The sequence below is a fragment of the Gopherus flavomarginatus genome, chromosome 4 (assembly GCF_025201925.1).
Source record: "Gopherus flavomarginatus isolate rGopFla2 chromosome 4, rGopFla2.mat.asm, whole genome shotgun sequence".
NCBI classification, from domain to species: Eukaryota; Metazoa; Chordata; order Testudines; family Testudinidae; genus Gopherus; species Gopherus flavomarginatus.
This window is the reverse complement of record NC_066620.1, coordinates 106960483-106986550: the sequence shown is the minus strand read 5'-3', so window position 1 is coordinate 106986550 and position 26068 is coordinate 106960483. Positions and strand designations below refer to the sequence as shown.

The 26068-nt window shown below is 38.2% G+C and overlaps 1 protein-coding gene across 1 annotated transcript in view; it reads left to right on the top strand.

Annotated features, from left to right (window-relative positions):
• Window positions 1-26068, top strand: part of UTRN (utrophin) — a 565218-nt gene that overhangs the window by 125248 nt on the left and 413902 nt on the right. The window contains exons 23-39 of the mRNA XM_050949465.1: window positions 3611-3724; window positions 4631-4786; window positions 7607-7777; window positions 9939-10118; window positions 10852-10986; window positions 11494-11643; window positions 13672-13833; window positions 14116-14244; window positions 14728-14901; window positions 15569-15724; window positions 17413-17583; window positions 20094-20273; window positions 22975-23103; window positions 23238-23408; window positions 24448-24609; window positions 25119-25256; window positions 25653-25805. Of these exons, the coding sequence (XP_050805422.1) occupies window positions 3611-3724; window positions 4631-4786; window positions 7607-7777; window positions 9939-10118; window positions 10852-10986; window positions 11494-11643; window positions 13672-13833; window positions 14116-14244; window positions 14728-14901; window positions 15569-15724; window positions 17413-17583; window positions 20094-20273; window positions 22975-23103; window positions 23238-23408; window positions 24448-24609; window positions 25119-25256; window positions 25653-25805 (2631 nt within the window). The remainder of the gene's footprint in view (window positions 1-3610; window positions 3725-4630; window positions 4787-7606; window positions 7778-9938; window positions 10119-10851; window positions 10987-11493; window positions 11644-13671; window positions 13834-14115; window positions 14245-14727; window positions 14902-15568; window positions 15725-17412; window positions 17584-20093; window positions 20274-22974; window positions 23104-23237; window positions 23409-24447; window positions 24610-25118; window positions 25257-25652; window positions 25806-26068) is intronic.

The following is a 26068-nucleotide window of genomic DNA, read 5'->3' as shown; positions in this document are numbered from 1 at the left end:
TTCATGGTTAGGACTGGGCAGATCAGAGTGAAGTTTGCGTTGCAGGGGGAGGGAGGATCTAATCTATAAACTAGTTGTATTTGCATAGATATTCTATACTACTCAGCGGCTGCTGGGTACTGTTGGAGACATGATACCAAATTGGATGGGTTGATTGTATTTTACAGCCATACCCAAACTTAGTAAAACAGATAGATGAGTGGGTAGACAAGAGACATGGGAAGCAACATGAGTTGAAGCAAGTGAGATCATGATGAAGATGATGATGATGTGATCATACATAGGAAGTTAGTTTGCATTTTCGTAAGGATTTTTGTTTTGTTTTAATCAATTTTCTCATGGTTTTTAAATGTACATTTTCCAGTAATATGAACACTTAGTTCTGAGAACTACACCTGCCAAATATCATTATCCCCATTTTACATTTAGGCAACAGAGACAAAGAGAGTGAAGTGACTTATTAAAGGTTGTACAGCAGATCAGTGGCAGAGCCACTTAGAAATCCTGACTCCCAGTCCAGTGCCCTGTCCGCTGGACTGTGATACAAGAGACCATGGAATTTCCCCTTAATTGTAGGAAGCAAATTCTGTGTGTCATCGGTGGCACATGGACTACAATATGTTTTTAGATTTCACTTTGGGAAATGAGAGGAAATGTATTCATTTTATTCAGTTTTGTTAAATGGTGCACAGCTTTACAAATTTTAGTGGAAAATATTGTGGAAAATACTGTTGGGCAAATGATCCCACTCTAAAGAGACCATCACACTCACACAGCCTCTGGATTGATAGCTGTGGGAAGGAGTGCTGTGTAGAAATATCCAGAAGGATTCTTCCTCAGCATCTTGTCCATGGATGGCAGGGTTTGCCTCCCTGTCAGGAAGGCACCAAAATCTGACAGATCTCCTCAACTTTCTGCAGTGGTTCTGGTCTCTTATATCTCCCAGGCAACACAGCTAGTAATGGAACAGAATGGCCAGGGATCTCTCCTGTTCTGTGGTTGTAGCTGCCCCTGGGTTCCTCCTTGCAGGGACTCACTGGGGAGAAAGAATACAGACAAGTTTGTCCCGTTTTTTTAGGTAGAGTTCTGAAGGGGCTTCTAAGGGTCTTAAGATATACATCCCTCTATCCTTCACCATCTCCACTCCTTTCCTCCACATGGAAAGTGGACAGCAGAGAGGCCCTCGGCAGAGGTGGGGGGAGAGCCAAATAAGTGTGTGAGCGCCGGTTTTGTGCAGAATGCTTCATATCTGCATTGAGAGGACTACCCCACATGTGAGAACATAAGTGGTATGATCTGGCCCCAAGTTTTAATATATGTTGTATTATATGTCTTTGTCCCATGAGTTGTTTTAAAAGGAATGCTGGTAAGTATCTCCTCTCCTCAAATTCTTTTCTAGATTATCATACCTCCACCATATTGTAATATTTGGTTCTCTTGTTTTCATTTTTCTTTAACCTACTGCAAAGAAATATTGCACATGCTTCTTATAGGGGCTCATGTTGATACTCAGTACATGTAATCTGTGTTTCCAGTTGGGATGAAATTGGGAAATTGTCCTATTATTGAGCTCATCCCAAATTTAGAGTAGAATTAAAAAAAACCCACCCCCCTGCCTTATGCATTTGACTCATTCTCTTTCTCTCTGCATGATGTGTAAGTATTTACTTCACTAAACCTAGAACATAAGACCCATACTGGGTCAGACCAATTGTCCATCTAGCTCAGTATCCTGTCTTCCAACAGTGGTCAGTGCCAGATGCTTCAGAGGGAATGAACACAACAGGGCAATTATCAAGTGATCCATCCCCTGTCATCCAGTTGCAGCATCTGGCAGTCAGAGGTTTAGGGACCCAGAGCATGAGGTTTCATCTTAATTACATTTCATCTAAACTGTCTCAGACACAAGGGTAGGTGAAGTAAAATCTCCTATTGGACCAACTCCTGTTGGAGAAACACAAGCCTTCGAGCCCACGCAGAGCTCCCTGTCAGATTTGAGAGAGGTACTCAGTGTCACAGCTACATCTCCAAGACCTGAAGAAGAACTCTACTTAAGCTCAAAAGACTTGCTGTCTCACTGACAGGAGCTGGTCCAGTCAAAGACACTACCTCACCCACTGTGTCTCTGTATTCCGGGACCAACATGTCTGCAACACCACTGCAAACTGTCTTAATGTTCTGGTTTTCTCGAATAAGAACATCCGAAAGCAAAGTACTTAAGCACATGCCTATCTCTAAAGCATGTGAATAATCCCATTGCATTTAGTTTGACTATTTATGTGCTTAAAGTTAAGCACATGCTTAAGTAAATTGTTAAATCTTGTCTTAATGAATACATATTTCACACTGAACTGTTGTTTCACTGTTGGAGCTTCCTATGGTCTGTTTAGACTGGTTTGTGAAATCAGTTTTCAAATCAGCTGCAGAAAATTACAAAAGCTGGAGGAGGAACAAAAAAAATGTAAAGAATATAACCGTAAATCTTTCCAGTAGTGGGTTTGGCACAAAAATAAGTACTGCAGTGTTTTAATGGGCTTCCAATGCAGAAATTTTTTTAGAAGTTGGCAGTGTAATATTTGGATCCTGAAAGTATTATTGTTACAAGGTTCCAATGAAGTAAGGTATATGTTTCTTCAGTTTTGGAATGCAGTATGGAATATATACTTTGTAAGGCTCAATTGTAGCTTTTAAGGCACAGCTCTGTATTGGGATGGTTGCATCAGCATAAAGTGAAACTGAAGGACAATAAATTGAAGAATGAGAAAATGAATACTTTTTTCCTGCAAAGTGTAGCTAACCCAAGGATCTCTTTATCACAAATATAATTGAAGCAGAGAGTATAGCAGGGGTTTTAAAATATTGGTCGTAAATAAGAATATTACACATCCACAATTACATTAGACAGGATAAAACTTTTTTGTTAGAAGGGATACAAATCTTCATTCTTCAGGGCATAAGTTAACTGATAAGAGTTAAGAGACTGCCCCATATCTGGTAATGGCCGCTGTCAGGCTATTGGATTTAGTGGATCATTGTTGTAATCAAGTATGGCATTTTCTGCCCATCTGTGTTCCTCAGAAAGGCAAAATGCCTCCCAGTGGTCCCCAGCAGGCATGGAGGAGGAGCATCCTTGTTACTGCACCTTTTAAAGAGATACAGTGTGCAACCTTTCTGCCTGTGTCAGTGCAGTGCAATGGGGAGGGAAACGATTCCTGTCTCCACCTCCTTGGGCACAGTGCATTCCTGGGGAATATGGTGGGGGCAGTCCTTGCACTCCTGTCTAAAAAGTGGCCTATAGTTGTGTCTGGTCTTCACAGAGGCCTTTACAGTAAGTTGTGGGCAGAAACTCCTTAATCCTATACTCACCCGCCTCTCTGTGTGCCTGTTTAGTGGCCAGGAAGAGTGCAGCCTGTGTTTAGAAGTTCTGTTACGTGCATGTAATACTTTACAATCATTCATACCAGTCTGAGGGTGGGAAACAAATCTCTCAAACAGAACAGAAATTGAAGCCATGCTAGCAGCTTTTAAAATTGCCCTCCCTTGTTGCTGATAGCTGTTGAAATGCTATAGTTATTGGCTGTACATCATGGAGTTACTGTGTTCAATTCAGGCTGATTCAGAAATCATTCAGAAGTGGATGGATGGTGTGAAGGACTTCTTAATGAAAGAACAGGTTATCCAAGGAGATTCTGAAGGGCTTCAAAAACAGCTTAACCAATGCACAGTGAGTTCTGCTGATATAAGGAATCTTCTGCAATAGTGGTTTTTCTCATCTTTATTATTTTGCTGCTGTTATTAAACAGAGCGTGTGACACATACAGTAAAGCATGCCAAAAAATTCTTTCACCTTTTGTCTTCATCTTTTTTTGTCCAGGTAGTATTTTTCAATTAGCCCTTCAATCCATTTAACCCTAATAATACATTGCACTTCAGAGAGCTTCTTCCAAATCTCCTAGCATGCTTACAAATTTTTGTATAATTTAGCTTCACAACTGCCATGATAGATGGGTAAGTGTTTACTGCATTTTATGGATGAGGAAACTGGGGCAGAGGAAGAAGTGACTTTCCTTGGTAATAAAGGAAGTCCTGCGCAGAATCAAGAATCACATTCAAATCTCCCAACTCCCCAGTTCTGAAATCACTCAGCCTTTCTTCCCAACCAATGTCTGGTAGGGTTATCCCCCAATGGTTATGAATTTTGGCTGAGAGCATTTGAATAAACCCTGATATGTAGTCAGTTTGTTTGTGTGGCTTTCCCTGGTTGCTGGAAATTTGGAAATGTCCAAAACACTTGTGCATCTTCTTCAAACCTATGGCATTCCAAAGGGATGATACAGGCATCTGGCATTTTTGGAATATTAATTTGAATGATGTCATGACTGAGTCAGGTGGGCTGTACTTACGTTGTGTCTGTTATGCCTTAGACACATTAGTTTGGTACACTCTCTGCTGACTGATATATGGATAAGATTGATATTTATCTTGGTGTCGCATTGCCTTTAATAGAAATGTATTTGGGAAAATTGAATAACAGGAATGCATATCATACAGATTTCTTACAAAAATGAATGCCTAATTAGTGTACTCCCATAACAGAGATTAACACGTTCTTTCTCTGATACATGTTTAGATGTTTGTTAATGAAATGGAAAAGACTGAGCTCTCTTTGAAAGAGATGAAAGAAGTAGAGTCCAGTTTAAGAAGCCAGCCTCTTGTAGGAGTTGATACCCGGATAAAATCTAGGCTATTAGACTGCCAGGCACAATGGGAGAAACTGAGCAAACAGGTCAGTAACTGATAGCATTACTACTTACTTGTTTTATCTTATCTGGTACTGCAATAATTAATTGCTTTTTCACTCTATGGGTGTTAATGGTCTAGACGGGTAGTAGTGTAACAAAATAGTCAAGCCTTTAGATATAACATCCCATTTATAAAATCTATTTAAAAAGGAAATTTGTAGTTTTAAGATATTGTAGCCTGCTACGAAAAAATGGTATGATGGGCTTGTTCAAGGAATTAATGCTTTACTTTGGCACTGTACTTTTTGAGTTAAATGTCTGTTTCTAATTTTTAAATGTTTATAATTTCAAAAAGTTGTTGTTACAATGGTAAATCAAAAGAAAAGATGGCCAAGAATAGTTCTTTTACCAGTGCATGTGTTTTTGTTTTATTAAGTATGTTTAAGTCACATTTTTACATCTTGTGATGTGCGCTTTTGGTTCTATTGAGCAGAACAGCCTGCAGCACACATGCTCTATTGTCAGAAGTCTTAGAACACTCTCCCATTGACTTCATTTGGAGTTGCATTTGTGGCTCTGGGAGATAGATGACCCTTAGTTTACATTTTAAAAGTAATATGTTGAGATCCTTTTAATGAGAATAATGGAAGAAACAGGTATGTGATCGGGTCCCATTGCTCTTGTCCTCTTTTTGTTTTGCACAGACTGCACAGAGACCTTCCTTCCTGTAGATACCACCATGTTGTTTGTTTACAGTGTGTCACTCCACCAGCTTTTACATACTAGTGTAGTCACAGTGTTTGCAGTATTATGTAGCTTTACTACTACTTGTTTCAAAGCATGTGTGTGGGGGAAGTTTCTCCTCCCAGAGAACTGCATTTTGTCAGGTCCTGCTAGTCTTGTCTGTCTGTTTTCTTCTGTCACCTGCATTTCCTTCCTGTGTTCTTTTATACAGTCTCCTTGCTAATGGGCTCATTAGCTTCACAACCCCAATCGGAACTAATAATCAAAACTCCTCTTCTTAATCAGGCCCTGCCCAGGGCATAACTGGCTAAACAGTGACCAGACTGCTGGTTAAGTTGCTGATTCCCAGCACTCTGTCACAGGAAATATAGTTTTAATATTGTACTTTGTCAAATCAATATTTCATTTTACAATAAATGATCAAAGATCCAGTTAATTTAAATTTTGGTTGATTTTAGTTTAGTGCATTGTTCGAACTAGTCCATTGGTTTTTCACTCAATGCATTTGAGCACCATATTAGGAAGTGTTAGCTCAGGCATGTCTGGAAAGTGGCTTACAAAAGGGAAGAGTTTCAGATAGACAGACCCAAATTTAAAATTTTATCCTAAAAGAAAAATAGTAGCGTTCTTTTGTGTTACAATGTCTCCCTAATGGAGTTTAAAAAATCTGTTCTCTAGAGTGACTGGTAATTCCTCGCTGCTGGTAAAAATAATGTTTTTGTTTCCTAAAACAAAGCTTCTGTGTTCTAAATTACAGTATGCCTTATATATTTCACTTTTAAAATGGCTGAAACTCAACCCTGGCCCAGTAAATCCTCTGAGAAATGCACTAAAAGTTCAAATGCATTATTCCCATATCTAATGGGTATTGTTGCTTTAGGTCTTTTTCTTGTTCACTTTTTAATTGTTTGTAGTTAGAGATTATCTGATTTACCAAGTCAACTTGCCTGTTGCTCATCTTCTCTTTCCCTGACAGGCAGTTGTAGGCCTTTTCTCAAGTTGTGTGTGAAGTCTGGAATGCTATTCCTGAAACTGTGTGCCACCCAACTTTTGACCCATCCTTCAAAACCCTCCTGAAAACAATTTTTTTCCCTGTTAATTTTCCAGTCCTGACCCTCCTTCTCCAGTCTTTGGTCTGTGCATTAATCAGAATGTGTTTGTTTGTATTACTTCTGGATAGAAAAAGAACTACACATCCATGTGCCATATGCCCTATACTGCTTGTTTCTAGTGACTTTCCTTTAAAGTGGCAGGGACATGTACTTTTGGAGCAGGAGAATCTGTGTTTTGAGTGGCTGTGGTGAGCAACATAGGGACACCTGTGAAGTTCTTAAGTGACTACTTACTTATTTAGCCACGAAAGCTTATGGTCCAATACGTCTATAAGGTGCCACAGGACTCTTTGTTGCTTTTTACAGATCCAGACTAACACAGCTACCCCTCTGATATTTATCTTTTTAGTATATAAGCATTAATAAATATGATACCAAAAGCACTTGATACTCTCTAGTACAGGGGTCAGCAGCCTTTCAGAAGTGGTGTGCCAAGTCTTCATTTATTCACTCTGATTTAAGATTTTGCATGCCAGTAATACATTTTTAACGTTTTTAGAAGGTCTTTCTTTGTCTATAATATAGAACTAAACTATTGTTGTATGTAAAGTAAATAAGGTTTTTAAAATGTTTAAGAAGTTTCATTTAAAATTAATTTAAAATGCAGAGCCTCCTGGATTGGTGGCCAAGATGCGGGCGTGTGAGTGCCACTGAAAATCAGCTCATGTGTCGCCTTTGGCGCACCTGCTATAGGTTGCCTATCCCTGCTCTAGTATCTCAGGGAGTGTCACCAGCCTATACTCAGAGAGAAAAGACATACCGTTTGTCCCCTCCAGATCTTGGTCTTCCTCCATGGAAGCAGGTGGCTTGGTCTGCTTAAAATAGCTCTAATGATTAGTTTTGAATTTCTGAATCTTTTAATCTAAAAAGAGAACTGTAAAGAATGTTTTGGTTGAGGGCAATTAATTAGTTGCACTTGACTTTGAGCCTATGTTAAAATGCTTTTCAAATGGTATGAGCAACTTCAAATAGTGAAACCACCTTAACTTTTCTTGTTGGCATTTCTAGATTGTTAGTCAGAAAAATCGGTTGTCTGAAAGTCAGGAAAAAACTGTAAACTTGAAGAAGGATTTGGCAGAGATGCAAGAATGGATGACACAGGCTGAAGAGGAGTACTTGGAGAGAGATTTTGAGTACAAATCTCCAGAAGAACTAGAGAATGCTGTAGAGGAAATGAAGGTCAGAAATACTAGATCATTACAAACACCTGGTTATGCACAAACAAATAAAACACAACACTTAACACATTTTGTCTGGGGGTTTACCTTGAGTTTTATATGATGATTACTTACATGGAAGGGAGTTCTGCTCATGATAAGATTAGTGCTATTCTCAACTATACTTTATGGAATTTTAATTTTTAAAGCACTGACTGAATAAGCAGATTTTCTCATTGGGCAAAGAGCAGCAAGAGTTCCATAATAAAAGGCTACTCACCCTGACCGACAAGCAGGGTTGGTGTCTGTAGAAAATTGGGTTGGTTGTGGAGGTGGGGAGAAGGAAAGTTGTGAAAAGTGAGAACGATAGAAATTTATTGCATGAGCCGAAAATTGAGGGGGAAAAAGAGAAAATGTGGTATTATACTTAGTAAATTAGTAATTCTAGTAACTGATCCATCCGCTTACAGCAATTGGGTCAGAGTCCCATATGTCCTTGAATAAATGTAGTGTCTCCATGTGGGGAAAAAAATTGAAACAAATTTGCTTTGTATTTTGGAACCAAGACAAAATTGTAATTTTAATCGTTCTAAAAGCAGCCCTGTCCCTGCTCCTTTCAACTTTCAGGCCAGTAGTCCCAAATTTAAAATGTCTTTTCTAGTTGAATATCGATAATTGAGCCAACAGATGGCTATATGATCTAATATTTTTGGTGAAGGTACAGAACTGACGAGCATTTTTGTCTGGATTAAAACAATTATAGGCCCAGGTTATCCAGTGGAATACTAAGTATAGGGTCTATTTTTGCTTTCTGCTATACTGACAAATGTACATTCAGAATTGTAAATTGCTTTTCTCAAGGGGTCTTCGTGAAGTAGTTTTCAGCAAGGATTTTTCATAGATGTCAAGGTCGCAAGAGACTATTATGATCTTCTAATCTGACATCCTGAATAACACAGGCCAGAGGACCTCCATGCATCTTTTCTGTAGAATAAATGTCTGAGAAATCTGAGTGCAGTCTGTGTCAGTTTAGTCCAGATTCATACCCTATACTACTTAATGTGATAAGGACATTGTAGTAATCTAGATGGTTAACCATAGTTTCATCAGATACCCTTTATCAAAAACAGAAGCATTTGGTTACTTATTAAGTATTATTTTGGGATTGAACTGAATATGTGAAAGGAAAAAAAATCTCTAGCTTTTCAAGGATTTTCAAAAGCCTAATTCCATTGTCATGGAAATTGATTAGTAAAACTCCCATTGTCTTCAGTGGGAGCAGAATTAAACCAATGATAAGCGCTTTCGAAAATCCCATTCTAAAAGAATTTTGTGAATAGAACCATGTGTATATAGTCCAAACTGGGGAGGTGAGGGCCTACAGAGAAAGATGAGAAAAAGACCCCAAGGGCAGCGGTTTTTTTTTTTTTTGCAGTGTCTAACCTACCTCTACCTTTTCTGACCCAAAGGGATAATATCTTTTCTGGTAAGGAGGCTGTCACTTCATGTTGTCACTCTCTTATGGACCACACTGCCTCAATCCTTGGCTTGATGTGTGTGTTGCCCTCCTGCCATTTGCTGCCACTTAACTTATATTTAGCATGCTACTCTGCTTGCATTATGTGGTGTCTCTTCTGAGCCATAATATTGCAGTATGGTAAATGTCAGCACAAGATGTAATATAAGATAGCTTGGGCCAACAATCCCTTTCCCACCTGAATCTCCACTGACTTCACTTTGTGCTTCTCTCTTCTATCCCTTATTGCCCATGGGTCTTTTGGGGTCTAAGTTCTGTTGGAATTAAGTTCTGCCAGCCAAGATTGAGATCCACATATCAACAGCATATGTGCTTAATCTTCCACTGCTTAGACGTCTTGGGAAGCTCCATTCTCTCTCAACAGACCATTCTGTGTGTGTGTGTTTATCATCTGTGTGTGTATGTTAAATATGCACAAACACATACAGAGACATGGCCTTCAGTCAAAATATGTACAAGTCAGAATTTGGTCCATTCATACGTAAGCATAGCAATATAAGGAAGAGCCTTTTAAGCCTGTAATTAGAATAATATTTAATGGTTAGTTATTAGATTAATAAATTGTTTTGGTTTCTTTTATGTTAATTACCATTGGGGAACACTGAGTTAAGCAGACACTGATCAAGTAATACATCTTTTTGACTAGAGAGCGAAAGAGGATGTGTTGCAGAAAGAAGTGCGCGTGAAGATTTTGAAAGACAATATCAAGGTGTTAGCTGCAAAAGTGCCATCTGGTGGTCAGCACTTGACATCCGAACTTAACATTGTGTTAGAGAACTACCAACTACTATGTAATCGGATCCGGGGGAAATGCCACACTTTAGAGGTATGATTGATAGCTCTCAAATTAATAAAACTCAGGAAAAAGGCACAAGAAAAAGATGGTGATGGACACTTACAATGTGAGGGTTCATCATTAAATCCAATATCCTTTGTGTACATAGTTTGCTATCACTTTTTTCCTTCTTACTGGAATCCACATGGAACCACCTAGTTTTTCTTTTATACTCTGTCCAGTAAGTAGCCCCACAGATTGTATTACAATAAACGTTTCTCTAGCAAAGGAGTGCTGTCACACAGCTCTGTTATCTATCGCCACTGCTTCCAAAATGGCAAAAAGAATCTCCAGAGCAACATTATTATTTATCCTTTTTCATGTAATAGAACTGAAATAAGTAGAGGTTCATGTGGGATAGGAGTAAATGTGGTCATTTTTACAAAGGAAAGATGAGTGGTATGGTGTGATAATCTGAGTATACGTAGTAATTCTGCAGGTAAATTTCATATGTTGCATTATGTGATTTGCAGATATCTAGATTCTTTACATTATGTGACACTTTTTTTTTTTTTAAATTCTTGTGTCCAGGAACCAGTTAAAAAAAATAAATCCAACTCCAGAACCCAATTTACAGAACCTGTAATGTGTGTTTGAATTTTGTTGCATGAATAATAGTGCTCATTGTTCTAGTATCATAGGCAAATCTGTTCACACTTAGAATGCTCATAGGCATATGAATATATGCTCTTCAGGCTAATTTCAGTTTTTCTATTACCTTTAGGAGGTATGGTCCTGTTGGGTTGAGCTGCTTCAGTATCTGGACCTAGAAACTGCTTGGCTAAACTCTTTGGAGGAAAGGGTACAAAGCACAGAAAATATGCCTGATAAATTGAATGCTGTCAATGAAGCTCTTGAGGTATTAGTCATGCTATTGAGTTGATGACTTTTCATATAGCTCTGTTAAGAAACGTCTAAATGAACCTCAATTGAAGACAAAAATGTATATTGAACTTTTCATTTCCTATGTCAAATGGATATATCATTTATTTGAATCTACAGGACAGATAATTGTAAAGATAACCAGTGAAAAGATAAACTTTAGCCTTCCTGGTAATTGTATTGTACTTTGTATCGTTTAGAGATACAGTTGCATGTTGTTTTCTGTCCCCTATAAATTGCTAAATCTTTGCAGTAGCCTTCATTTTGGAATAGTTGTGAATAGAAAATAAGTGCTATGACATTCCTGTTGAAAAAAATGATTGTTGAACTTGCCCTCTACAGTCACTGCAGTAGCAGTACCTAACTCATTCTGTTAGAGGACATTTGGAGTATAAAAGGTGCTGTGCATACAGCCAAAATTTGAATTCTAAAAACAGAGCAGAATTCAGCATCCTAACAGTTATTGTCTTTCTCTATTGTTTAGTCCCTGGAATCTGTCCTGCGTCATCCAGCTGATAATAGAACCCAGATTCGGGAGCTTGGTCAGACGTTGATTGATGGAGGGATTCTTGATGACATCATCAGTGAAAAATTGGAGGCTTTCAATGCCCGCTATGAAGAATTAAGTCACTTGGTAAGTATTTGGGGATGTGGTGGGAGGAAGTCTTTAAGTGTCACAGTCAGCTTAGTGCACTCAAATGGGTTTGAACAAAAGCTGAAATTATTATGGTTAGCCCATTCAAATCATGGACACAAGACTGAAAGGCAGTAATACAGAGAAGTGTTCACAATGGAGTCAGGAATACTTGATTTAGCAAATCACCGTAAGACTCAGATACACGATCATTTATGTTTCTATTAATTCATTATTATTTGGAAAAACTACAGTATCTTTTTACTTAATTTTCCAAATAGTTGTGACAAAATGGAAGACATTTAATCCTCAAAACTTAAAATGTTCTTTGAAATGGAGTTCATCCCTGTACTCCAGATTAATTTTCCTCTTCCACTATCCTATATTCTAGCAAAAGAGAGATGCTGCTGCCACTACAGTGCACATTTTCCTTAACACTGAAAGAACATGAATGGTTGCCATTTTTATTCTTGAATACGATTAGAACAAAGTCAAACTGAAATCAAGTATGTGAGGAAGCCATTGCAGGAGGTCAGACTGATCTTGAAGTCTGAGTCTTTTTTTTTCTTTTTCTCCTCCTTGTCTTTTGTGACATGTGGCCAAAAGGGCTAATGCAGTCTTTGGCTGCGTAAACAGGTGACTCTTGAGTAGGAGTAGAGAGGTTATTTTACCTCTGTATTTTGCACTAGTGTGACCACTGCTTAAATACTGTGTTCAGTTCTTGTGTCCACAATTCAAAAACAATGTTGGTAAGTTGGACAAGAGCCACGAGGATAATTAAAGGGTTAGAAAACATGCCTTGTAGTATTAGACTTAAGGAGCTCAATCTCTTTATCAAAGAGAAGGTTAAAGGGTGACTTGGTTACCCAAAAGAATCTACATAGGGAACAAATATTTGATGATAATGACTCTTCAGTTTTGCAGAGAAAGGTATAACGCAAGCCAATGGCTGAAAGTTGAAACTAGATAAATTCAGACTGGATAAGCTGTAAATTTTTAACAATGAAGGTAATTAACTATTGGAACAATTTGCCGAGTGTTGTGGTAGATTCTTTTTCACTGGCAATATTAAAATCAAGACTGAATTCTTTTCTAAAATATATGCGTGTAGGAATTATGTTAGTGAAGCTCTGTGTTATAAAGGCCTGTGTTACAGAGGTGATCAGACTAGATGATCACAATGGTCCCTTCTAGTCTTGAAATATGTGATATAGATATAATGGGCAGTGAAATGGTAGCTGCATCTCAGAGTTATTAAATTTACTCATCATAATCACATAACCCAGTAACCCAGGCTCCTACCTGAAGGGTGAGGACAGAGAAGCATAATCTGAGTCCAGTGTATTTGGATAATTGGCTGTCCTATCTTGGAATGGTGTGTGGCGATATGCTTTTAAAAAAAATTATATGTCAATATTATTCTTAGATTTTTTTCACTTTGGTAATTGGTTTCCAAATAACCCTCTTTCCTGGTAGCTGCATTGATGATACTTTCTAGTGTGGTCATTTAGAAGTTAAGTAGGTGTTTCTTTCTCGTGTGCATGTATGCTGGTGGTAGGGAACTGCCATTCATTTGTGAGGAGCGATTCTACAGGTAACATTCCCTTTTTGTTCTTGAACAGATGGAAAAAGAATTTGGAAGAGAGTTTATTGACAAAGGAAATGTGTGTTTGTATTCTAGTCAAGGAGAAATGTTTTTTGATGCATGTTACAAACTCTGTCAAATCCTGTACTGTCCAATTTATGAAACACAGCTGTATGAAACAACTTTCCTTCTGTTTACTGAGATGATTAAAAAAAGTCTTTCTCAGTAACTCAGACATAACATGAGTTTCCCTTCTGTGTTACTCTTTTTTTGTTTTATTATCAATTTAGTGGTATAAATCGCACACCAGGTTTCAGAAGGCAGTGCTGTGTAGAGTTCCTTTTCATGACTATTTTGTGTGTGAATTTATTTTTCATATTCTGAGGCAAAGCTTAAAAATATTTGTGCAGAACAACTCCTCCTTATACTTCTCTCCCCTTTAGGCAGTGAGCAGGCAGATTGCCTTGGAACAGCAGCTTCAGACCATGCGGGAAAATGGCCACATGCTGCAGGTCTTGCAGGAAAACTTAGCAGAGCTGGATAGACAGTTGGCCTCATACTTGACTGATAGAATAGATGCCTTCCAGATGCCACAGGAGGCCCAGGTATTCCAGCAGAGCTTTTTCACTGCATAAGATTTTTCTGATGTATGATGATGGTAGATTACTCCTTGGAGTACCATATTCTGTTTTTGTGTGGGAAGGATGCATTAGAATAGCTGCTGTAATGGCCATAATGGCATTCAGCCTAGCAAGCAGTCATCAAAGTCAGCATAGACTCCATAATATTTACGACACACTTCTTCAGAGTGGATTTACTGTTTGATATCTGACATACCCTGAGGGTTTTGTATCATTTATCTCCACCCTGTTTTTACATATTGGCAGAAAATTCAAGCAGAAATCACAGTTCATGAATCCACCTTGGAGGAGCTCAAGAAAAATGCACGGTCACTGCCTCCAGCTTCTGCTGAATGCAGGTCCCCTCGTGGTGGAACTCAGCTGGATGCCCTGCAGGTAAAGAAATCCCAGCCATGAATTTAGGCTCAGTCAGCTTCCAGTTGTAAACCACTTTTGTCCACCTGCAAATCACTTTGTGCAGTCAACCAGGTTTTAAAAATAAATGATGGATGCATTTATATGGTCTAAATGGGGAGCTGAAAGTACCCGGGGGAGGGGTTAGCAAGTAAGTTAATTCCTTAAGTTTCATAGACGGGAATGCGCGGAGCCAGAAGGGATTTTGTTTTCTTTTAATTGGAATGGTTACTGTGGATGTATGTGTGGTAGAGTCTGAGGCCTGTTGTACTGCAGAAGAAAGATAATTAAGGATGGATAATGTAATGTTGTTAAATTGTACTCAGAAAATGGCATACTCATGCAATGGGTTGTTTAATTATGATAAAGAAAAATGAAATGGAATCTGAAGAGAGAAACTTTAAACACTGTTTCAGTCCTCAGATATTAATGTAAAATGATCCTTTTTGGTGCTCTTATAAACAGAGGAAACTCCGGGAGGTATCCACAAAGTATCAACTTTTCCAGAAACCTGCCAATTTTGAGCAGCGCATGTTGGACTGTAAGCGGGTACTGGATAGTGTAAAGGCAGAACTCCATGTTTTGGATGTAAAGGATACTGATCCCGATGTAATCCAGGGTCACTTGGACAAGTGTATGGTAAAGATTTTATTGATGGATTTTTTCCAAATCCTTATTTTTAACCCATATATAACATTCTCTTTCTCTAAAATGATGTGCTTAGGATTTTTTGCATAGTTCTGTATCCCGGTTAAAGTAAATGCTAGTATAACTTGCCACAGTATACAAACAGAACTGTTACTAGGTAAAGGCTTGGATAAAAGTTATTACTTTTGAGTGGAAAATATGTAGTCATAAGGGTAATGCATTGTTAATTACAGGATATAAGTGTTACAACACTTATCAGAATTCCCCACCCTGGCTATTGCTCATGTTCTGGAGGCAAAATACAATTTAGAGACAAGTGTTTACTTGGCTCTTCATTTTAGCTTAATTTCTAATACCTTATGTAAAAAAGAGCATGAATCATGGGAAATCTCTGCCAACTCCTTTGGTGGTGGTATACAGTAAATTATGAAGTTGAGTAAATGTTATGAATATTAGATTTAATAATAAAGCAGAAAATGGATCATCTGAAATTTGAGAATTGATCTATGATCAAACATTTTGCTTCTTACTATTTGAGATGAAGAAGATGATACAAAGCATTTATATGCATTGTGATGTCCAAGTTCTTAACAGTCCCAGGGAACAGTTACCTACAAAATCTAAAATGTTGCTAAAATGTATTTTTCTCTGGTTTCAGAAACTGTATAAAACTCTAAGTGAAGTGAAGCTTGAAGTGGAGACTGTAATCAAGACAGGAAGACAAATTGTACAGAAACAGCAAACAGACAATCCCAAAGGAATGGATGAACAGCTCACAGCGCTAAAATTTCTTTATAATGATCTGGGTGCACAGGTAAGAAGAGTGACACATATATACCATATAACCTGTCTGTGTGTTCCATTCTATGCATCCGAAGAAGTGAACTGTAGCCCACAAAAGCTTATGCTGAAATAAATTTGTTAGTCTCTAAGGTGCCACAAGTACTCCGGTTCTTTTTGCATATAATCTAGAGCACATATCTTCTTCGTTTTCTTAAATACTCGTGTAGGAGCAGTGGTAGTTTTGGTTTCAGAGTTTCAAATTAAGGTTGTGTTCTTGAAACTGGCTAGTGCAATCCTAGGCTGCATCAGGGAAGGTATTTTCAGTTGACAGGGAAGTCTTAGTACCATTGTACAAGGCACTGATGAGACCTCATCTGGAATACTGTGTCCTGTTTTGGTCTCCCGTGTTTAAGAAAGATGAATTCAGACTGCACAAGTGCAGAGAAGGGCTACTAGGATGGTCAGAGAAATGGAAAACCTACCTTCTCGGAGGAGACTGAAAGAGCTTAGCCTGTTTAGCCTAACCAAAAGAAGGCTGAGGAGAGAGATGATTGCTCTCTATAAATACATCAGAGGGATAAATACCAGGGAGGCAGAAGAGTTATTGAAGTTGAACACTATTGTGGACACAAGAACAAACTGATGTAAACTAGACTTCAACAAGTGTAGGCTTGAAATTAGATGGATTCTAACCATCAGAGGAGTGAAGTTCTGGAGCAGCCTTCCAATGGGAGGAGTTAGGTCAAAAAACTTAATTGTCTTGAAGACTGAGCTAGATAATGTTATTAATGGAATGATATGATAAAACTGCTAGTAGAAAATATCCCCAATGGTCAGAGACTGGACACTAGATGGGGAGGGCTCTCAGTTACTAGAGAGAATTCTCTCCCAGATGGCCATTGGATCTTGCCAAAATGCTCAGGGTCCAACTGACCATCATATTTGGGGTTGGGAAGGGGTTTCCCTCCAGGTCAGATTGGCAGAGACCTGTTTTTTTATTTTTTTATTTTTTTTATAAAATTTTTTTTGCCTTCGTCTGGAGCTCAGGGCATCGGTCATTTGCAGGTTTAAACTAGTGTAAATGGCAGATTCTGTGTAACTTGATTTACTGAGTTCCTCAACTCAACCAGATATTATGGATCTGATCGGAGTGGGTGGGCAAGGTTTTTGTGGCCTGCAATGTGCTGGAGATCAGATTAGATGATCATGATGGTCCCTTCTGGCCTTCAAGTCTATGAGTCTGTGAACTGACAGTGTGTAGGCAAACTGCTGCACCCATTCATAATCAGTTGCAGGATCATGAAAGCTTATGCCCAAATACATTTGTTAGCCTCTAAGTTGCCACAAGGACTCCTTGGTTTTTTTTGCAGATTCAGACTAATATGGCTACCACTGAAACCTATTACATGGGAATTCATTTAGCTTTAAGCTTCAGTCGGTTAGTGATCACCTAGTCAATGGTTACATTTGTCAGTTAGTAGCTATAAAGAAGTGACGTGCCCATTTCTTTATTCTGACCTTTTTTAAGTGTATTATGTAGTTTCAACTGTTGATCAGTTAGCAAGAGGAAATTTGGTTATTTTGTTCTTTCTAGTAAGATGTAACAATTGTAAAGAACCTAATATTCTTTTCAGGGCACTTTGCAATACAAGACAACTTGACAATGCCATGATTTTGTGTGTTCAAGTGAGTTTTTTAATTGCTGGCTTCTTTCTGCAGGTGACTGAAGGGAAACAAGACCTGGAACGTGCATTGCAGCTGGCGTGCAAAATGAAGAAAGAAACTGCCTCTTTGTCAGAATGGCTAGCCCTTACAGAGACTGAATTAGTACAGAAGTCCACTTCAGAGAGTTTGCTTGCTGATCTTGATACAGAGATTGGCTGGGCTAAAGTAAGCAAGCTATATTATAATAGGGCTTTTCAACTATTAAAAAAGTTAATCTCAATTAATTAGGACATTAAAAAAATCATAATTGCAGTTTTAATCACACTGTTTAAATAAATGATATTCTATTAATATTTTTGGATGTTTTCTATATTTTCAAATATATTCATTTGTATGAAGTGATTTGAAAAATACTATTTTTCAGTTTATCTTTCTTATAGTGCACATATTTCTAATAAAAATAATATAAAGTGAGCAGTGTACACTTTGTATTGTGTTGAAATTTAAATCAATATATTTGAAAATGTAGAAAAACATCCAAAAATGTTTATAATTGTTTAACAGTGAGATTTAAATTCTGATAAATTTTTTAAAGTTAATTTGTTTTGAGTGAATTGCTTCAGTCAACTGCAGTTGACAGCCATAATTATAATTCCAGATTAATTATTATTTTTATTGCATTAACTCTGGGAATAACTAAGAATTTGGCATCCCTTTGTTCCCAAGCCTATTAGATGCTTAGTTCTTACTGGAGTTGACCATTGCGGAATCAGATCTGTGGTATCACAAATGTCTTAAACTGTGAGCGCATTTAATCTGTATAAGTGCCAGTACAATATTAAAGATGTTAAGAATTAGCTGTTCAATAATGTCTAACTATCTTATAATGTTTCCTACATAGTTCTTAATCTTTAATAAATACGGTGTTAATCAGTGCACACACTTATATTACTATCATTGCAACAGGTCTGTTCAGAAATTTTCCATCAAAACTGTTCTAGGTGGAAAATTGGGTTTTCAGTGGAAAGGGTTTTTTTGGTCTGCTTTCTGTGGAAAATTTTGATTTTTGTTGGAAAAACTGAAGAATTGTAGAATTTTGGAAAAACCTTTTGGGTTTTGGTTTTTCAATGATAGATTGAAATTTTCCACGAAGGGGGGGAAAATTTCTGACAAGCTCAATTTATTCTAAATTAAAGGATTTATAGCATTACAGTGACGCATGGAAATTTATTTAAGGTTTCCTGGTTTGTTTGCAACTGCAATATTGCATTGGCAAGAATACAGTCATGTTTTATATCTGATGCAATAGTTATTCAGCAGTCAGGTTTTTCCATTAACTCAGCATATTTTTCTAACTATTGCTTATTTGTGTTTCATTATTTGTTGCTGTAGTTAGAGAACATAGAAGTTAATCAATAAATATTCACCTAATGAACTGAAGGAAGGCTGAGTGCCTCAAAGTACTACAGTGTGTGTGTGTGTGTGTGTGTGTGTGTGTGAAGTGCAATAATATTTTATTTATGTATTTTATATGAAGTTATATATATGGAAATATACTGGTACGCTCAGTTTGTAAGCTCCTTGAAGATAGTAGGTTGGTTTGGCATGATTTGCCTTCACAAATCCCTGCTGGCTATTTCTTATAACCCTAAGTTCCTTCTTTGATAGTGTTACTGATGTAGTGGATGGGGGAAGCAGTAGATGTGAGAGATCTTGATTTTAGTAAGGCTTTTGATACTATCTCACATGACATTTTCATAAGCAAACTAGGGAAATCTCTTCTAGATGAAATTACTGTAAGGTGGGTGCACAACTGGCTAAAAGACAATAGTCAAAGAGTATCATCAGTGATTTACTGTCCAACTGGGAGAGTGTATCTAGTGAGATCGCACAAGGATCAGTCTGAGGTTTTTAAGATTTTCATTAGTGACTTGGTAATGGGATGGAGAGTATCTTATAAAATTTGCAGATGACACCAACTGGGATGGGTTGCAAGCAATTTGGAAGACAGGATTAGCATTGACAAATTGGAGAATTGGTCTGAATTCAACAAGATGAAATCTTTATAAGGATGAGTGCCAAGTACATTGGAAGGAAAAATCAAATGCACAAAAATAGAATGTGTAATAGCTTGCTAAGGAGTAGTACTGCTGAAAAGGATCTGAATGTTAGTTAGAATATGAGCCAAAAATGTGATGAATTTGCGAAAAAGGCTAATACCATTCTGGGGTGTATTAACAGGAGTGTTGTATGTAAGATGTGGGAGATAATTCCGACTGTACTTGGCACTGGAGTACTGAGTCAAGTTCTGGGCCCTACACTTTAGGAAAGATGTGGACAACTTTGAAGAGAATCCGGAGGACAACAACAAAAATGAGGGAAGGTTTAGAGGGCCTGCGCTTGTTTAGTCTTGAGAAAAGAAAGGGGGATGGACCTGACACCAGTCTTCCAATATGTTATCAAGAGGATGATGCTCAGTTGTTCTCCATGCCCACTGAAAGTAGGACAAGAAGAAAGTGGGCTTAATCTGCAGCAAGGTAGATTTAGGTTAGATATTAAGAAAAACTTTCTAACTAGAATAGTAGTTAAGCTCTAGAACCGGCCTCCAGAATGCACATCCTTTCTTAGGTGAAAAGCAATAAACCATTAAAAAAAAAAACAAAACTAACTGCCACCTTGCTTTTGTGATCCACTGAAGGTGGTGGTGTGCTATTTAAGTGTTTCTCTTGTTTCAGAATGTACTGAGAGAGCTGGAAAGAAGGAAAGCTGATCTGAACACCATCACAGAGAGCAGTGCAGCTCTCCAGGCCTTGGTGGAAGGCAGTGAGATTTCCCTGGAGGAGAAGCTCTGTGTTCTTAATGCAGGTTGGAGTCGAGTTCGAACCTGGACTGAAGACTGGTGCAACACCTTGTTGGTAAATTGTGAATAAAATATTTCATATGTGTGGTTCTCTCACCCCCTGGAAACATTTGCAGTTTAGAGTACTCTTTCTATATTGACAGTAAAGCTTCCACCATGCAAATTGTCTTAAAGGAAGTGGGGGATAGATTTTTGGCAGCCCACTTGCTGTGCAGACAGAGAGAGCGAAGTTATGAAGATCTATCAAATGAGGAAGCTAGGAAATTCTTTTGAGGTGGTATGTGTTTCAGACTAGCTGACAGACGTTGGCTCCCATAAGGTCCTTGGGAATGGAATGCACATTGCTAGTCCTTACTTGCTACAGTGATGGAGTTACATAAATTCCTGAAGCAGACAGACAAGTTGTAATTTTTAGCTCACTACATTGGAAGTGATGCTTAGTCATAATGAGTAAAAACAGTAATATATCTTTATTTCAGCATTCAGGCTTTTCTTTCTGGCTGCAATTATAGAATTCTTGTCCAGGTCCTCATCTCCTGTCTGACTTACTGCAACTTCTTTCTTGCTAGTCACCCTATCACACATGCCACTCCACTCCAATACATTCAAAATTCACCTTGTCAGCATCATCGTGTTTGCTTATTGCACGGATCTCATTACTTCCCTTTTTAAAACCCTACACTGGCATCTTCTCTTTCACCACTTAAGTTTTAGCTTCTTGTCTTTACTCTCATGGTCTACCGTAGCTCTGCTCTGCCCTACTTGTCCTCTCTAGTCCCTTATTGTGACACCTCCCTGCCTCTTCTGATCCACCAGTGATGCCAGTCTTGTCCACCCATTTGTTAGCTTATCCCATAACTCTCTCCTTACCGTCCTCTACAGCCCTCCTTATACATGCAGCGCTCTCCCATGAATTAATCTGGATGGAAGGTCACTACTCTCTTCTCATCAAAATGTCACCTCAAGACCCATCTCTATTGTGACACCTATAAGAAATTATGTATCCTGTAATGGTTTAGTGATTAGTTGGGGATAGTTTATTTTATGGAATAGAATAAAATAAACCAAAATAACAAAGCAACTCCCGCCTCACCCCTCTCCCTGACACCCCACCCCCCACGACTATTTTTGGTACTTTCAGGTACCTTCTCACATCCCTTTTTTGTCCTCATTATGATCATACTCATCTGTGTCCACCTCAGATTAGTCTGCAAGCCTTTTGGAACAAAGACTTTGTCTTATGCTTTTCTACAGCTCTTGCCAAAGTGTGCTCCCAATTCTGATTAGGGCCCTCTCACTGCTATCACAATACAAATAAATAGCAACATAGGTAATGAATCATTGATTTGATGACTTCCTGGGTGGCATATAGTTCCATGTAACCTTTTCTAAGTAAGTTGCTATGTTGCTAGTGGTTAGCATTGTTGCATTGTAAAGAAAAGAAACAAGCAAAGATAGATTGATTGCTCATCCTACGAAGTCTAGCAGTGCTGCTTCTTAATCAGCTTGCAAGAGTGTGTGTTGAGCAATACAAAATACTGCTTTCCCCGCACCCTGTGGGAGGCTGAACGCAATGTGTGGGTGGCACCCCAAGCTCCTGGTGGCTTAGCTTGTGATTGTGTAATATATTGATACCTGGAGGGTGGTTTCTGTTTCCAGTTCAGGAAAGCGCATAGGAACCTGCTTAAGTCCATTTGTACTTAGGACAGTTCTTAAACACATGCCTAAATTTAAGTGCTGTCCTGCACAGAGATGCTTTCCTGAATTGGGGCCAATATCTGTATCTTACATTTAAAAAAATCCCTTTTGGCCCCCTCTCCTGCTTATCTGTCCCCTTTCCTCACCTGTTCTTTCTTTATAATGTACGAGCCTCTTCTCTGAAAATAACTATCCTATGTTTCTCCAATGGGAATTTTGGAGCATCAGACAGAGGAGTGCGGAGATGCATGTGTCTCTGTTGCTAGTACACAGTTTAAAAATTCTGTTTATATGAGCCAATCAGAGGAGAAGGATTAGTATATTCATTGCATGACTATTTCTCTGTGAAGTGAGAAATGCATATGAGATGTGATGAATCAAAGTACAGAAATTGAATAAATGGCAACAAAATATCAAAACCACACCAAACACTGAAAGCTATATACAAAAAGGTATTTCTTCAACTTCAGACTAAAATGTGATTTTTGTTTGTAATTGTTTTTACCGAGTATTGTTGTATGACACATCTAAGATTACTATAATTGATAGAGATTAGAGGAAATATTCTGTTTTTGTCATGTGTTTTCTTTGTGAATCTGACAGTCCATTTCAGTATTTCTCCTGTAGAATCAGTCACTGTTGTTTGTGTAGGTCTCTTACACAGCTACAGGGGGAGAAAAATATCCTTTTAAAAAGGGAAAATGCACCACTTTCTGATGGTCATAGTGGACTAGTGATGAAATTGTGATGTAAAACAGGAATTCTTGAATTCTAATCCTATTTATGCTACAGAATTGTGTGGCCTTGTGGAAAACATCTTACTTACCTTTGTCCGTTTCCTTGTCTGTAAAACTGGGTCACTAACTCTTACCTACATCATCAGAGTGTAGAGCCATGTTTATAAAGTTGATTGAAGGTGAAAAATGCTATAAAATGTTCAATGTTTTTCTTCCTAAAGTATGTGTAGCATTTTTATATTTCATTAGGCTTACCCTACCTGGGACATTGAAAAATATTTTTGTTTCCTACTTGGATATATTTTTTACTTCCCTTTCCAGAATCATCAGAGCCAGCTGGAGATCTTTGATGAGAATGTTGCCCACATAAGTACTTGGCTCTATCAAGCTGAAGCCCTGCTGGATGAGACTGAGAAAAAGCCAGCGAGCAAAAAGGAAGAAACAGTGAAGGTTGCAAACTTAATCTTTTAAAGCAGGGAGTTATAAAAGAATAGCACTTTTTAATTCCATGTGAGATGGAGTTAGCTTTTCTAGTTGATTTTTTCTTTACACTGCAGTAACTTTCTGCTGCTTTTGCTTCTTAGCGTTTGACATCAGAATTGGATGGTGTGAGTCTCCGAGTGGATAACGTGCGGGACCAAGCCGTTATCTTAATGAACAGTCATGGCGTGTCATGCCGTGAACTTGTAGAACCAAAGCTGTCTGAACTGAACCGGAACTTTGAGAAAGTATCACAGCACATCAAAAGTGCTAAGGTGAGCAAGAAAGAGTCACAAAACCAGGAAGTTAATTTATATTGCACACACATTATTCAAATGGTTTTTTATGTGTATACTATTAATAGGGATAACTTCATTTTAATATACAAAGATACTTTTTTCTATGTAAATCTATGTAAAAAATTTCTCTATACGCGAAAATTAATAGATTCAGTAAGTAGCCAGTCACACTTACTGATCAGCAGGGTATGAACCCTGAATTGGATCATAGGTGAAAGGGTGCAGTGGCACTAGGGTGACGAGATGTCACAATTTTATAGGGACAGTCCCAATATTTGGGGCTTTTTCTTATTTAGGTGCCTTTTACCTCGTACCTTCTGTCCTGATTTTTCACACTTTCTATCTGGTCACCGTAAGTGGCACCAATCTATTATCTATTAGTCATTTATTAGACCATAAGGTAAATCCATATCTTGGCATGATTGTCAGCCTCTGTTAAAGAAGGGCTGCAGGACTAGACTAGCCAGAGGCCTGCAGGCTGAAATTCATTGGCAGAAACTCTCTGGCATATACCAATATTCTACTTAGCTATCTCCAGTTATTGTAGCGAGGCAACTCCTGCAATTTCATTACAAGTCCCATGATATTTTGATGTTTTTCTGTCATGGTCATGTATATAATGAGAATCTCACTTTTCTTTTTAAAGAAAGCCAAGCTGCTTGCCCTTTTGGTTGTGGAAAATAGCTTGAAATTATGAACCTTAAAGGCTCAAATACCAGAATGCAAATGAAAACACTCCAAATTAATTATTTTTAAAATCTCATGATTTTGAGGAAACCTCATTCAGGATTTTTGAATCCTGGGATGAGCAATACTGTTTGTTTGAGCAGGGAGAGGGTTAGCTTTCTTTTCTGAAAATAAATAGTTCAATATACAGTTTTATGGCCTGATCCTTTAGACAGGCATGTGGATTGATAACTACTTACACAGAGAGTCACATTTACATGAGTTACTTCAGTACTTGCAGGACTGATCCTTTAATGTGTGTGGTTTTTGTTTTATTTTTGTGCTACAGATACTTGTTTGTCAAGAACCATTGCCTTATACATTTCCTGTTGAGCCAGAACCCCAGGAACCTGGAGTGGCTTCTGCAGACCTTGACAAATTTGAGAGTGATTTACAAAACATGTTAAAAGTTGTGGAAAAGCACATGGAATCAAGTGATGAAGATGAAAAGGTTTGTGAGGAATGGATGAATTAAACAGCTTCATCATGTCTTCTTTGTTTCTGTAATTCAGCAGTGTCTTTTAACTGAACTGATCTCTGTGAAAAGGAAATGGTTGATATCTCTCTATGAATATGCAATATCACAGTTTTACTGAAAACCACCTTAAATTGTCAGTAAAGTAGAGCGGTTGGGGCAGAATGAGAGGATGAGTAGAATAGCTTCTCCTCCTCACCCTAGCATGAATAAGCTGTGCTCTCTACCTAGCTCACTGTGCTCTTTGGCTGGTGCAGTGAGAACTCCTCATCCTGTCTTAATCTGTTTTAATGATGGCTTTATATGTGCTTTAGTCTTTGCTTGTGGAGAATTGGAATTTCTCAGCTCCAGTTTATTTTGGGTGACAATGGGATGCTTAACAGTACTGAAGTGTTAATTTTGTTAGCATTTGGGCAGTCAGCAAATCCATTTTGAATACTCTAACATGGCTTTCTGTAAATGACCATAGGCTTCTGTAATTTTAGATGGATGAGGAGAGAGCGCAGATTGAGGAGGTTTTACAGAGTGGAGAGAAATTGTTACAGCGGCCCATGGAGGACAACAAGAGGGAGAAGATCCGCTTGCAGCTGTTGCTTCTGCAGACGAGGCACAACAATGTAAAGGTGTGACTTCAGAGTTTTAACATGACTGACTTCTGATGCAGTTTACGTGGTGGACTTCTGGAAGCTTATTTGAAATCTGATTGTGACCACTTAATAGCATGGTTTAGGGGATGAAAGCCTTCAGGATATTTAGTGTACATACAGAAAAAATGACTGACTGAACCTCAGTGATCCCAAATTCAAAAATATTCCCCAAAGTTAGTTTTGTTTTTCTGCAGTTTGATTTTCCTGAATTTTTAAATTTGTCCCCTGAGCCAATCAGAACTTGCTATGATTAGTTAGTCCCCACATCCCACTAAACGGAGTCTGAGCTTGATTTAAAATAAATAAGGAAAATCCATTCCCCAATTTATTTTTCTCAAACTGCATATCCCCTCCATCCCTATTTTGTGATAGGAACTGAAGTCTTTTCAAAGGAGGCAGGTGGTGGAGCTCTCCCCTGCGTTTTCACAATATAAGAGAGAAAAGGACAGTCTGTTGAACTGGCTGAATGAGACAGAACGTCGTCTGTCAGGACTGCAAGGAGAGGAAGATGAACAAAAACTACAGGTAAATACAGATGTTCAAAAAATTAAGAGTGGAGGTAATGACTTCATATTAGAATTGTGTGCTGGGGCTCGGGGATATTCTTTTGATTCTACCATGGTAAGGAATGTGTCCAGAAGGGTTGTATTAATTTTTCCGTTGTGTTTCATCAGCTTGTGTCAGTCTTGGATTAACTTGGAGTATTGCCTCATTATTGGGGGACCGATCAGTAGCAACCATGTCTAACTTTCTTTTAAATCTGTTATTTTGTGTACACAATATTTATC